Here is a 15,164-nt window from a genome sequence, read left to right as displayed (position 1 = left end):
GCGCTTGAACAATTGGTTGGGAAGAAAGCCAAACTGTAAGAAAGACCCACACTTAACACAGTTTACATAAACATCCATCACAGTGAGTCTCCAACATCTCCTCACTGTGATGGAAGGCAAAGTCTTTATCTCTTCCCTTTGTTCCTTCTCCCGTGGTCCAGCAGTCCAGCTGCAGTGGCGAGGCGAACTGGGGCTCCGATGTTAAAGCCCCCGGCGGGCGATGGTAAGTCCTGAGGCCGTTTAAGCCACGCCGGGCGATGTTAGGTCCCAGCTCCATGTCCTTTAAACCCGCGATTCCAGCGGGAGAAGTCGCCGTTGCGGAGCTCGGAAAAGCGGTCTCCCACCAGGGACTTGGAGCTCCCGATGTTCCCGTCCACCGGGTCTGCGGCTAGTGCCTCCGAACTCCAAAGTCGGGTCGTAGCCGCACGCCACCACAGCTCTTCCCGCTCTGAAGTTGGCCAGCTCCGCGATCTCAGTTCCGCAGGCTCTGCAACTGGAGCCCTCAGGTTAGTCCTGGCCGGAGGTCGCCGCCGGCTCCACGATGTTAGGCCCAACGACATCCGAGACCCGACAGGGAATAGTCGGGTCCCCGCACAGGGAAGAGATTTAAACGGTTTCCCCCACAGCCCCCCCACATATACACAGCTAAAATAAATAATAAAAACTAACTCAAGATATACATTTAACAAGACAAAAATAAAAAAAGACAGACGACTGTAGTCGAGCCGCTGCCATTAGGCGCCGCCACTCCCACTGTAGATATGATATGCCTGTACATGATCCATATTCCTCCATATCCACATGCTTATCTAAAAGTCTCTTAAATGTCATAATCACGTCTGCCTCCACCACCATCTCTTGCAGTGCATTGCAGGCACCCACCCCCTCTGTATTAAATAGTCCCGCACATCTATATTACTAAATCTCTGATCTTGACCGCTTTTGGCCCACTGTGCTGTGATTTCCGACAGAACGCCGCCACCTACGGCCATCATTTTTGGCCACCTCGCTCAGAGCCCCTCTCCGCCTTACGGGTGCGGAGGATTTTTCCCATCGATGAAAAATCAGAGAGATATTAATGGGTTTTTTTAATTCACCATTCCCTCTGCAAATGGTGGCTTGGGAGCTTTGGTTTAAAGTTGAAAGGCACTACTTACTGCAAATGGTGGCTTGGAAGCTTTGGCTTGAAGTTTAAAAAATCACCATTCTATCTGCTGCACCTGCTGGAGGGAGGGGGAGGGACTATAAAACCAGGAAGTGGTGTGCCTCACTCAGTTTCTGCAAGATGGATGAAGCCAAGGGTCATGTCTCTATGAGCTCTGAATAACACTGAACATATGTCCACACAACTGTGAGTACCCTTAATGTGGTTTGAAAATGAAAATATGGTTTGTTTGAAGTAAAAAGGCACTGTCTGCAAATGGTTGTTTGGGTGCTTTGGCTTGAAGTTGAAAGGCACTATTTACTGTAAATGGTGGCTTGGGTGCTTTGACTTGAAGTTGAAAGGCACTACTTACTGCAAATGGTGGCTTGGGAGCTTTGGTTTAAAGTTGAAAGGCACTACTTACTGCAAATTGTGGCTTGGGAGCTTTGGCTTGAAGTTGAAAGGCACTACTTACTGCAAATGGTGGCTTGGGTGCTTTGGCTTGAAGTTGAAAGGCACTAATTACTGCAAATGGTGGTGGGTGATTTGGCTTGAAGTTGAAAGGCACTACTTACTGCAAATGGTGGCTTGGGTGTTTTGACTTGAAGTTGAAAGGCACTAACTGCAAATGCTGGCTTGGCTGCTTTGGCTTGAAGTTGAAAGTCACTACTTACTGCAAATGATGGCTTGGGTGATTTGGCTTGAAGTTGAAAGGCACATCTTACTGCAAATGGTGGCTTGGGTGCTTTGGCTTGAAGTTGAATGGCACTATTTACTGCAAATGGTGGCTCGGGAGCTTTGGCTTGAAGTTTAAAAAAAACACCATTCTCTCTGCTGCACCTGCTGGAGGGAGGGGGAGGGACTATAAAACCAGGAAGTGGTGTGCCTCACTCACTCTCTGCAAGATGGATGAAGCCAAGGGTCATGCCTCTATGAGCTCTGAATAACACTGAACAACTGTCCACACAACTGTGAGTATCCTTAATGTGGTTTGAAAATGAAAATATGGTTTGTTTGAAGTAAAAAGGCACTGCATGCAAATGGTTGTTTGGGTGCTTTGGCTTGAAGTTGAAAGGCACTATTTACTGTAAATGGTGGCTTGGGTGCTTTGACTTGAAGTTGAAAGGCACTACTTACTGCAAATGGTGGCTTGGGAGCTTTGGTTTAAAGTTGAATACCACTACTTACTGCAAATAGTGGCCTGGGAGCTTTGGCTTGAAGTTGAAAGGCAGTACTTATTGCAAATGGTGGCTTGGGTTTATTGGCTTGAAGTTGAAAGGCACTACTTACTGCAAATTGTGGCTTGGGAGCTTTGGCTTGAAGTTGAAAGGCACTACTTACTGCAAATGGTGACTTGGGTGTTTTGGCTTGAAGTTGAAAGGCACTAATTACTGCAAATGGTGGTGGGTGATTTGGCTTGAAGTTGAAAGGCACTTCTTACTGCAAATGGTGGCTTGGGTGCTTTGGCTTGAAGTTGAAAGGCACTACTTACTGCAAATGGTGGCTTGGAAGCTTTGGCTTGAAGTTGAAAGGCACTACTTACTGCAAATGGTGGCTTGGGTGCTTTGACTTGAAGTTGAAAGGCACTAACTGCAAATGCTGGCTTGGCTGCTTTGGCTTGAAGTTGAAAGGCACTACTTACTGCAAATGATGGCTTGGGTGATTTGGCTTGAAGTTGAAAGGCACTTCTTACTGGAAATGGTGGCGGGTGCGTTGGCTTGAAGTTGAATTGCACTATTTACTGCAAATGGTGGCTCGGGAGCTTTGCCTTGAAGTTTAAAAAAATCACCATTCTCTCTGCTGCACCTGCTGGAGGGAGGGGGAGGGACTATAAAACCAGGAAGTGGTGTGCCTCACTCACTCTCTGCAAGATGGATGAAGCCAAGGGTCACGTCTCTTTGAGCTCTGAACAATACTGAACAAATGTCTACACAACTGTGAGTACCCTTAATGTGGTTTGAAAATGAAAATATGGTTTGTTTGAAGTAAAAGGCACTACCTGCAAATGGTTGTTCGGGTGCTTTGGCTTGAAGTTGAAAGTGACTACTTACTGCAAATGGCGGCTTGGGTACTTTGGCTTGAAGTTAAAAGGCACTACTGCAAATGCACTTACTTCCTGTTTGCACTGTATATTGATTTAAGATGAAATGCTACTACTTACGGCTGTGATTTTTGGCCATCTTACTCAGTCCACCCTCCGCTGAGCAGGTGCAGAGAATTCTTCCCATCAATGAAAAATAAAAGTGTTATTAGTGTTTAAAAAATGTTGAGAATCTCTCTCCTGTCAATCACGCCCTGAAAGCCACACCTTTTCCGGTGGGAGGGGGAGTGGTTTTAAAACCCGGAAGTGTGGGTGTGGCTCAGTCTCTGCATGATGGGAGAGGGAGAGGTCATGACTGTCTGAGCTGTGAATCAACTGAACAGACTGAATGTCTACTGAACTGTGAGTTTGGTGTTTTGTGTGGTTTTATGGTGGTTTCACCCTGCATGAAGTGGAATGAAACTGCACTTGAATTTGGCGGCCTTGCATCCTGCTTGAAGTGGTATGAAACTGCACTGAATTAGGTGGCCTTGCATCCTGCTTGAAGTGGTATGAAACTGCACTGAATTAGGTGGCCATGGATCCAGCTTGAAGTGATATGAAACTGCACTTGAATTCGGTGGCCTTGCACCCTGCTAGAAGTGGTTGGAAACTGCATTTGAATTCGGTGGCCTTGCACCCTGCTCATAGTGGTAAGAAACTGCACTTGAATTTGGTGGCCTTGCATCCTGCTTGAAATGGTAGGAACATGGATTTAAATTTGGTGGCCTTGCACCCTGCTTGAAATGGAATTTCAAGGAATAGTCATGAGTCAACTGCCAGCCCACCAGCTGTGAGTTAGTTGCCAGCAGATCAGGCTTGAGGGACTGAGCTGCCACCCCAAGAACTCATACCAGCACTCCAGAAAGCCCCCCCACTGGCCACCAATATTGGAATTGGTGGAGAGGTGGAATATTGCGTCGGGGGACCAGCCCTCCTGTGTGAACATGGGACCCAACGGGTCCCACTTTGTCTAGTTCTCTTTAAATATTGCCCCTCTCACTTTCCTCTCCAGTTTTTTGATATTTCCACCATGGGAAAAAAGTTCTGACTGTTTACCTTCTCTACACCTCTCCTAAATTTTATACAATTTTGTCAACTTCCAGCCTTCCAAAAAAAAACAATCCAAGTTTGCCAACATCTCCAAATAACACCTAATTTCCCAAAATGCAACGTCTCACACTTGGTTGAATAAATCTCTGGGGTCGATCTATCTCCCACTGTTTGCTTCGAGAGCCTTCCTTACTCTCTTCAACTCCAGCAATCTTGGTGTCATCTGCAAGCTTATTAACTAACCCATCTACATTTACATCCCAATCATTTATATCCATATATCACAAACAGAGATGCAAGCACAGATCTCTACAGAACTCCACTGCTCACAGACTACCAGCGGGAATAATGCCCTATCACCACAAACCTCTGCCCTCTTTCAGTAATCCATTCCTCCAAGTCACCATACACGTTAGTTTTCTGGATCAGCTGAGAACGGGGGACTTCATCTGAAACTACTGAAGTTCAGCAGCTTGATGCAATGGTACCATTTACAAGGCCACTTTAAAGAACAATTAAAACTAACCCAATTTTAGGTGGCCCAGAAAGAAACAAGGGTTTCTTAAAGAACTGACCAAGCAGTGTTTAATATCAATTTTATTAACTTTTATTAACACCAGATTTCAAATTTGGAATTGAAGGGAAGACTCAATCATTGGACTAATTGCCCTGTAACTTAACTCTAGTACCAAATTCCCAGTTTTGAAAGACTGCAGTTATGACATACATCTATATTACTAAAAGTCTGATCTTGACCGCTTTTGGCCCACTGTGCTGCGATTTCCGAGAGAACGCCGCCACCAACGGCCGTCATTTTTGGCCAGCTCGTTCAGAGCCCCTCTCCGCCTACCAGGACCATAGGATTTTTCCCATCGATGAAAAATCAGAGATATATTAATGTTTAAAAAAAATTCACCATTCTCTCTGCTGCCCCCGCTGGCGGCAGTGGGAGGGACTATAAAACCCGGAAGTGTAGTGCCTTACTCAGTTTCTGCCAGACCCAGGAAGCGAGAGGGTCATGGCTCTCTGAGCTGCGAATAACACTGAATGCACGTCTATTCCACGGTGAGTCCCCTCGATACGGCTCTAAAGTGGCTGCAGCCCAATTGTTTGCCTCGCCTTTTTTAAAAAGTTTGTGTTCACAAAATGAATTTTGATTATCAGGTGGCTGCAGCCCAATTGTTTGCCTCGACCTTTTTAACATGTTTGTGTTCACAAAATGAATTTTGGTTGTCGGGTGGCTGCAGCCCAATTGTTTGCCTCGCCTTTTTAACAAGTTTGTGTTCAAAAAATGAATTTTGGTTGTCAGGTGGCTGCAGCCCAATTGTTTGCCACGCCTTTTTAACAAATTTGTGTTCACAAAATTAATTTTGATTGTCAGGTGGCTGCAGCCCAATTGTTTGCCTTGGCTTGGCTTTTAAAATCGTTGCAACAGTTGGATGCCAGCCCAAGAATCCATTCCGCCCACAATGTCTATACCAGCCCTCTGGAAACCAGTACCATCAGCCTGCAACACCCATACTAGCGCAACAGACAGCCCCCCCACTGGCGAGCAATATTGGAATTGGTGGAGAGGTGGAATATTGCGTTGGTGACCAGCCCTCCCGTGTGATGCTGGGACCTAATGGGTCCCACTTAGTCTAGTATTCTACTGTAATCACTGCATTTCACCAGGCACCACTCAATTGTTTGTATTCTTAACTTTCACTCTACCCTCAAACATAACAAATTCAAAATTTCCACTGCTTATAAAACCCATGCGTAGATCTTATTCCATCCATTGCTATATTTCAACATAAAACATCTTAATAAATTGATCAGTATCATCATTTCTGGCTCCCTATGCATCCTATACATAGAGCCAACCACATATTTCCACCATAAACCTTGCGAGTCAGTCACACAGCACCAAAACAGGCCTTTTGGATCCAAAGTCCATGTCGACCAAGATGCTCCATTTAAGCTAGTCCTATTTACCCATACCCTTTGAAATTGTTCCTATCCATGTAACTGTCCAAGTGTCTTTTAAGCATTGTCATATCACCTGCCATAACTTCCTCCTCTGGCAGCTCATTCCTTATAGCCACTACCCTCTGTGTGAAAAGGTTAGCCATAAGACAATGGAACAGAAATAGGCAATTTAGCCCATCAAGTCTACTCCACCATTCAATCATGGCTAATCTATTTTCCCCTCTCAACCTCATTCTCCTGCCTTTGCCCCATAACCTTTGACACCCTTCCTAATCAAGAATCTATCAATCTCTTTGACTTAAGAACACCCAATGTCTTGGCCTCCAAAGCCATCAGTAACAATGAATTCCAGATTCACCACCCTTTGGCTAAGTCCATGTCCACGCTTTTGATGCATTTCATTATCTGGTAGGTTTCATCCCTCCCCCTTCCCTCCCTCCCCCCCCCCCCCCCCCCCCCCCTTCTACACTCCAGCGAGGACAGGCCCAACACCTTCAAATGCCCCACACACATTACCCCTCTGGTTCCCATTAAATTGTTCCCCACTCACCATACACCTATATCCTCCAGGTAAAAGACTGTGCATTCACCCTATCAATTGCCCACTGGATTATAAATGCCTTCTGCATTCCAAAGAATAATGTCCTAGCCTGCCCAATCTCACACTACAGCTCAGGCCCTCGAGTCCTGGCAACCTCGTCAGAAATTTTCTCTGCATTTTTTCCAGCTTAATGACATTCTTCCCATATTAGATGGAGCAAAACTGAGTGTGATACTCAATATCTTGAACAACTGTAATAGAACATCCCAACTTCTATGCTCAATAACCTTACTGATGATGGACAATATACCAAAAGCCTTTGTTACCAGTACCTGCGGTGCTACTTTCAGGACACTATGCACATGTACTCCGACATCCTCTGCTTTACAAAACTCCACAGGACCCCCTGATTCAATGCGAAGGTCCCTACCTGGTTTAACTCCCCAAAATTCAACACCCCACGCACCGACCTCCATTTAGCCTACTTGCCCAGTTGATCAAGATCCTGCTGCGATCCCTGACAATCCTTTTCACTGTCTACGATACAACCTACCTTAGATGTTGAAAGAATATTGCAGTTTCAAAAAGGTGAAAATTTGCACGAGAAATCTTATGAATTTACATTCCATCAACTTTCTTATACATTCTTCTCTATATGGAAGTACTACACAAACAGCAGAGGTTTGCTTGCATTTCTGCTGAACATTCATAGACAAACTTATCATCATCTGCTCCCACTGCTAGCCTTAGAAGCAAGCAACATTCATGTTCAGAACTGGTGTCAACTGCTGATAAAAATTCTGTTGATCCAAAAGTTGCAACAGGATCTCATTTTTGATGTAATGCTGTTTTATAAGCAGACCAAAAATAACCTGTGCCTACAAAACAACTAAAGGAAGGAGAGCATATTTAAAGTAGCTAAGCAATGATCACAGGGTCATCAGTTTTCAAAGTTATTAAGAATCCATCTTAATTGAAAGGCATGTGAAATATGCAAATTAAATACAAAATATGAATTTAAAATAACATTTAAAAACCAAACAATGGCAAATGTTTTGAACCAAAATTGATTAAAAAGAATGCAAATTAATTTTTGCTCAAGCACTGGATGTTCTTGCATCTGCAGATTGTCACTACTTACCTGCAACCATTCCATTTAATGGATGGTGTTTGCTCTGGAGCCATGTCCATCTTGGCACATATTTAGCAGGAAAATTCCTACTCCAGGTTTTTTTTGGGAATTACAGTTGTTTTGGGAATTACAGAAAATTCATGTTCCATTGCTGAACTCCAATAGAGCGCAGTTAGAAAGTCCACTGAAAAAAACATCCATCAGGTTGGAACTCACTCATTTGTAGAAAGTCCTAAATTTGGATGCACAGGCAGCAAATATGCCACCAGTTTGACATAGAAATGTCAATGGTCCCTAACAGGTTCTGCCCAAATGTCTGAAACATTCTGCAGAAAAGAAGCAGTTTCTAAGTGACAATTGCACTATGACCAAGGTGCGTGCAAGGGATGCTAGAGAAGGGAAGAAAAAGAATACGAGGAAAGCAAAACTGTACATACTGTGCTAACGACATTGATTTCCAGATTCCTTCAACAGTTCCTTGAGAAACCTTTTCCCGATGTACAATTCTGCATTCTGAAACTTCCCCAATTGCAATGCTGTGGCGCTTGTGCCACAATTCAGAGTTCTGCAAAATATTGAATGACAGTTGATAGTAAACATTTGAGAAAAAGCACACAAGGTAGCAGGACTATTGCATATCCTCTGGGAGGATATGCAATAGTAACATCCATTACCAGAACAATTCACTTGAGCCCTGAAGGACAGTGCTATCAGGCACTGCAAATGAAAGAACCAGCGAGAGGAAATTTTTACTTTATCCCCAGCTATCAACAAGCTATGTTTATGGCCACCACAGCAGCAAACCAAGTGTTTGGTATTTAACTGGTACCCTTTCCATAATAATAATAATAATAATACATTTTATTTAAGGGCGCCTTTCAAGAGTCTCAAGGACACCCTACAAAGATTTAGCAGGTAGAGGAAAAACATGTAAGGGGAATGAAATAAATAGTAGAGACATGACTAGTACACAAAGTAAAGACAGAATACAATTCAAAACACAATATGAGGCAATTAATGCACAGATGAAAAGGGAGGGGGACGTGGGGCTAAGGATAGGCAGAGGTGAAGAGATGGGTCTTGAGGCGGGACTGGAAGATGGTGAGGGACACGGAATTGCGGATCAGTTGGGGGAGGGAGTTCCAGAGCCTGGGAGCTGCCCTGGAGAAGGCTCTGTCCCCAAAACTGCGGAGGTTGGACTTGTGGATGGAGAGGAGACCGGCTGATGTGGATCTGAGGGACCGTGAGGGTTGGTAGGGGGAGAGGAGGTCAGTGAGATATGGGGGGGCCAGATGGTGGAGGGCTTTGTAGGTGAGGATCAGGATTTTGTAGGTGATCCGGTGGGAGATGGGAAGCCAGTGAAGTTGTTTGAGGACTGGAGTGATGTGATGCCAGGATTTGGTGTGGGTGATGAGTCGGGCGGCTGCGTTCTGGACCAGTTGGAGTCGGTTGATGTAGGTGGAGCTGATGCCAAGGAGAAGTGAGTTGCAATAGTCCAGTCGGGAGGAGATGAAGGCATGGATGAGTCTTTCAGCAGCGGGAGGTGTGAGAGAGGGTCTGAGTTTGGCGATGTTGCAGAGATGAAAGAAGGAGGTTTTAATGACATGGCAGATGTGAGGCTCAAGGGAGAGGGTGGAATCAAAGATCACGCCAAGGTTGTGGGCCTTGGGAGATGGGGAGACAGTGGTGCCGTCGATGGTGAGAGTGGGGTTATTGATTTTGCTGAGTGTGGCTTTGGAGCCTATGAGGTGGAATTCTGTCTTATCGCTGTTGAGTTTGAGGAAATTATGTTGCATCCAGGTTTTTTATAGCTGACAAACAGGAGTTGATATGGGAGAGGGAGGGTTGTGGGGGGATTTGGTGCTGAGGTAGATCTGGGTGTCATCGGCGTCACAGTGGAAGTCCAGGTTGAAGTGGCGGAGTATCTGACCAAGGGGGAGGATGTAGATGATGAAGAGGAGGGGGCCGAGTACGGAGCCTTGGGGAACGCCTTGAGTGACTGTGGCTGTTGCAGAGGTGTGGTTGTGGAGAGAGATGAAGTGGGATCTGTTGGAAAGGTAGGAACGGAGCCAGCTGAGTGCAGCCTTCAATGCCGAGGTCTTTGAGTCTGGTGAGCAGGATGTTGTGGTTCACTGTATCGAAAGCTGCGCTCAGGTCGAGGAGGATGAGGATGTTGAGGGAACCAGTGTCAGCAGAGTTGAGGAGGTCGTTGAGGACTTTGAGGAGAGCAGTTTCTGTGCTATGGAGGGGGCGAAAGCCAGATTGGAGGGGTTCAAGTAGGTTATACGCAAGGAGGTGGGAATGAAGTTGCGACGCAACGATACGCTCCAGGGTTTTTGAAAGAAAGGGGAGGTTTGAGATTGGGCGATAGTTAATGAGAGAGGAGGGATCAAGACCAGGTTTCTTTAAGATTGGTGTGACAGCAGCAGTTTTGAAAGCGGAGGGGACAATTCCTTGGGACAATGAGGAGTTGAAGAGATTAGTGAGGTAGGGGCAGAGAACGGGGAGGCAGGACTTCAGCAGGGGAGTGGGGAGAGGGTCGAGGGAGCAGGTAGTGGGTTTGGAAGAGCTGATGAGTTTGGAGATTTCAATAGGGGTGACCAGGTCAAACTGGGAGAGGAAGCAGAGTGGAGGAGGGGTAAGGAGGTCAGTGGAGATGTTGAAAGGAGGGGCCTTGGTAGGTGGTGGAGTAGATGCTGGGGAGTCGGGTACAGGGGATAAAGATTGATAGATGGTGCTGATTTTATCAGCGAAAAAGTGGAGGAATGAGTTGCAGAGATCCGGAGTAGAGGTAGGGAGAGTGTGTGCTCGAGGCTTGAGGAGGTTGCCCACTGTGGAGAAGAGGGTTCTGTGGTTTAGGCAGGGATCAGTGAATATGGAGGAGAGGTAGGCAGATTTTGCAGCAATGAGGCCATCTTTGTAATCAGTGAGGTGGAGTTTGTAAGCTTCAAGGTGGACTGCGAGAGATGATTTCTTTGTGAGTCGTTCAAGTCGGCGACCAGTGTTTCAGTTTATGAAGTGCAGGTGTGTACCAGGGTGAAGATGTGTTGAAAGTTACGGTTCTTGTTTTGAGGGGGGGCCATAGTGTTAAGGGAGGTAGACAAGGTGGAGTTGAGATGGTTTGTGAGATCATCAGGTGAGATGGGGGCTGAGTCCAGGGGGAGAGTGGTGGAGAGCAGGTCAGAGAGATGGAGGGGATCAATGGATTTTAGATTACGGAAGGTGATTTTTCGAAGGAAGCGGGGGCGAGGTGTCGGAGAAGGGATGGTGAACCGTATAAGCTTATGATCAGAGAGGGGGAAGAGGCATGGATGGAGGTCGAGTACCGGTTGATTTGTGGAGCAGACCAGGTCAAGGATGTGACCTTTGTCATGGGTGGGAAAGGTGACGTGCTGAGTGAGAGAGAAGTTGTCAAGTAAAAAGGCGAATTCAGATGTGAGCTTGCAGGTGGGGGAGTCCATGTGAATATTTAAGTCATCAAGTAGCAGCAGACGTGGGGAGGGATGAGGCAAGTGTGAGGAGTTCAGTGAAGTCAGATAGGAAGGAGGGGTTTGGTTTAGGTGGCCGGTAAATGAGGATGACTGTCATGGAGGAAAGGGTTTTGAAGGCGAGGAATTCAAATGATGCTACTGGGGGGAAGGTGAGTTCAGTGATCCGAAAATTCTGGTTGAAAATAACAACGAGGCCACCTCAATGGCGGGGTTTGGAAATGTAATTAAATCCAGGTGGGGATGCTTGATTGAGGGAGAAGAAGACATTGGGTTGTTGCCAGGTCTCAGTGAGCAGAAGGAAGTCCAGAGTGTTGTCAAGGATTAGTTCATGAAGGGCAAGGGCTTTGTTGTTGAGCGACCTGGTGTTGAGGAGGGCAAAGTTGGCATTATGAGAGGGTGGAGGGATGGGGGCAGGCTGGAGAGATCTGAGGTTGTCCCGGTTGACAGTGCGTGCGGTCAGCTGGGGTGGGGGGTGACGCAGTTGAGGGGGGGTAGAGCGTGGTAGTGAGCAGATGGATGGAATGGAATTTTCATCACCTTCAATTATTTGCACCTTGCTCCCCCAGCACATTGCAACCACAATGTACACCATTTATTGCTGCAGTGCATCTCGTGCAAAGGATTCTTAACATTTTGCTTCCAAAGCACACCCCAAACCTATTCTGGAACAGTGGTTCTCAACCTGTGATGTGCAAACGCCTCAAACGGAATTAAAGGAGGGTGCCATAGATCACATAAGAGATAATTTAGCAACAAAGTTCACTGAAAATGTAAAATTCTACTCCGCAAGTTAGCAAGCCCTTGCTTTTGAGTTTCTTACATTCTCCAGGAAAACTTCAAATCCTTGTATATAAAAGTTTCCAATTTTATGAAATTTCGTTTTGTTTAGAGATACAGCTTGGAAACAGGCCCTTCAGCCCATCAAGTTCATACCGACCATTAATCACCCGTACACTAGTTCTAGGTTGGACCATTTTAGACATCCTACACAGTCAGGGCAAGTTACAGAAGCCAATTAACCTATAAACCTGCACGTCTTTGCAATGTGGGAGAAAACCAGAGGACATGGAGAAAACCCACACAATCACAAGGCGAATGTGCAAACTCCACACAAACAGCACCCATAGTCAGGATCTAACCCAAATCTCTGGCGCCGTGAGGCAGCTACTCCACTGCCATGCTAAGTGTTATGGAATTGTGGGAGGTGGCATAGGTATTTAACCAAGTGTGAATAAATTGATTTTATTGCAAATGGTTGGGAATCACAGTACAAAGGCAGCATACATGAGATCCACCACACACACACATACTTCACCTTCAAATCATGCATCTTCTTGTCATGCAAATACAATCGCTATGTTTCATCTTCAAACAAAAGCTCTGTAAATACTTCCTCCACATGAAAAGCTTTGCTTGAAAACTAACCAAACATAACTAGAAGTAAGATTTAGAATAAACTAACCACAATGTGGAATTTTCAACATTTAATAATTAGTGGCAAAACTGAAGATGTACATCAGTTGTGTACCCAAATTTACACTGCAATAAATTTATAAAATTCTTACCAAAATTATAGGCCTTACTAGGATATGACCTGGCCTTGGAACATCATATTCGCTCCAATTTTGAAATTTGGAATTGAAATGATATGACCTTTTTGGATATGGCTTAAGAGGGGATGATGGAGGAAATCTGAAAAATAAAAGAAACAGATCATGTGATGACTTTACTTATACCACCATTAATAATTACAATATTCAATAAGTGGGCTATGGAAATTAAAATAATTTGCGCAGAATTTATACTACAAATGTAAAATGATTTTGCTCCATACAAACACATTTACGTTCAAATGCAGTTTGCATCAAGAAGCAACCCAAACTGACTGTAAAGGTGTCGACATACCATGATTGCACACATTAACTCCAGCCACCCAGTTAGCCTTGATCCACTGCAGTTTGTTTACTGTCACAACAGCAGATGCCATCTCCCTGGCTGAAAACCTATCTCTGCAACAACTTGATAACAAGGACTCCAAATGTTGGGCTTCTTCCCCTCTGTTATCAGCCTTCTGAATCGTCCTTCCATAAGCTAGGGTACTGTACGATTCACCTCCACCCATTGCGTACATTGAACTTTGTCAAAGGAATTGATGCATTAAAACGCAGAGTACTATATTCTGCATCCTGTATCTTCACCTTTGCTCCATCTATTGGACTCCAGTTGGACTTGATTGTATTTATGTGTAGTATTGTCCGATTTGATTGCAGAACAGAATTTTTCATTGTACCTTAGTACACTTGACAATAATAACCCTCAAATTAAATTAGCGCTCCTTAGACCAAAAATTCCAATAGTTTAGCATTGGTCCTCATGTAGTTCATGTAGGAGTTGACTATTATTAAAGCACAATTCCATGGTATCCATGTTGCATAAACTAGATACATATAGTGTGATGAAGTAAACTTTGAATAAAATCTTTCTGGAAAGTGAAGTTCAAGTCACAACAAAACTGCAGGCAAAATCACATTTCCAGATATGCCATGGCAAATCAAGGTATTTATCACACACTGTGGTGTGCAACCCACATTTTAGGAAAGGAGAAAGAAAATTGTAACCACAAATGCCTTTTCCTATACATTACTTTTTCTTACCAGTGGAGCTCGAATAAACTTTAAAATTGCCTGGCTTTAAATGTGCAAAATACCTTCAACCCAGTAACAGCAGTCATGTACAATGCCTTATGCAGTACATAGCATCAAAAGCAGATGAAAATTCATAACACATTCTGTTTAAACTGTCAATCTTTACTTACATTCATGGATGAGAATATTATTCAATTTCTTTGGAGGCAAAACACAGCAATATGATAGTAAACTATTCTGCTAAGAAAATAAGATTTTTATGACGAACAAGAGATTGACTGTGAGGAATGTCCTTTTCTTTCTTTCTTTCTTTTTAAATCTTTTTATTAGTTTTTTCCAAAAAAAACACAAACAAAACATAAAAAACAGAGCAAAAAGAATAATGATAAACATAACAATGATATTGATACATAGGAATCCGGATTACATTAATAACAGGTATAACCTAATATGAGTCCAGTGTCAAAATACATATTGAATATAGACCTCCCAGTCTCTATGTAAATTTAGTTAAATATTTAAAAGAAAACTTATATATGTAGAAAAAAAACAAAGATAAAAAGACAAAAAAAGAGGAAAAAATAAGAAAAAAACCCTAAACTAAAGAAAAAAAAGAAAGTAAAAATAAATAAATAAAAAGCAAAGCAAAACAGAATCAGAACTGAGAATTTCAACAATTTAAGTCTGTTTGTCGTCAAGTCCATTCCAACATATAGAGGTAAAATCGTTTTTATAATGGTTAGAGAGGGAGTAATTTATGTTGTATGAAAGTTGTTCCCCAAGTCGTATCAAATTTAACCGAGGGTTCAACAATGTCACTCCTGATTTTTTCTAAATTTAAACATGATATCGTTTCAGAGTACCACTGGAGTGTGGTCGGAGGGTTGGAGTCTTTCCATTTAAATAAAATAGATCTTCTGGCGATTAGTGTGGTAAAACCAATCAACCGATGGGCGGAGCGGGACAAATTAATAAAATCTAACATTGGTAGCCCAAAATTTGCAGTAATAGGATGAGGTTTTAAATCAATACCTAAGACTACAGAAATAATATCAAAAATGTATTTCCAATATTTTTCCAAAAGTGGGCAGGACCAAAACATAAGGG

General features: G+C 43.9%; 1 protein-coding gene across 2 annotated transcripts in view; it reads right to left on the bottom strand.

The window, feature by feature from the left end:
• depdc1b (DEP domain containing 1B) overlaps positions 1-15,164 on the bottom strand; it is a 53,220-nt gene that overhangs the window by 14,803 nt on the left and 23,253 nt on the right. For both annotated transcript variants that reach the window (XM_033030090.1, XM_033030091.1), the window contains exons 3-4: positions 12,978-13,104; positions 8,359-8,486 (exon numbers count right to left, since the gene is read on the bottom strand). In XM_033030090.1, coding sequence (XP_032885981.1) covers positions 8,359-8,486; positions 12,978-13,104 — 255 coding nt within the window. The remainder of the gene's footprint in view (positions 1-8,358; positions 8,487-12,977; positions 13,105-15,164) is intronic.

Source organism: Amblyraja radiata, chromosome 1 (genome assembly GCF_010909765.2).
Source record: "Amblyraja radiata isolate CabotCenter1 chromosome 1, sAmbRad1.1.pri, whole genome shotgun sequence".
Classification (NCBI taxonomy): Eukaryota; Metazoa; Chordata; class Chondrichthyes; order Rajiformes; family Rajidae; genus Amblyraja; species Amblyraja radiata.
Note: the sequence above shows the minus strand (reverse complement) of the source record. Positions and strands in the feature narration are given on the sequence as shown.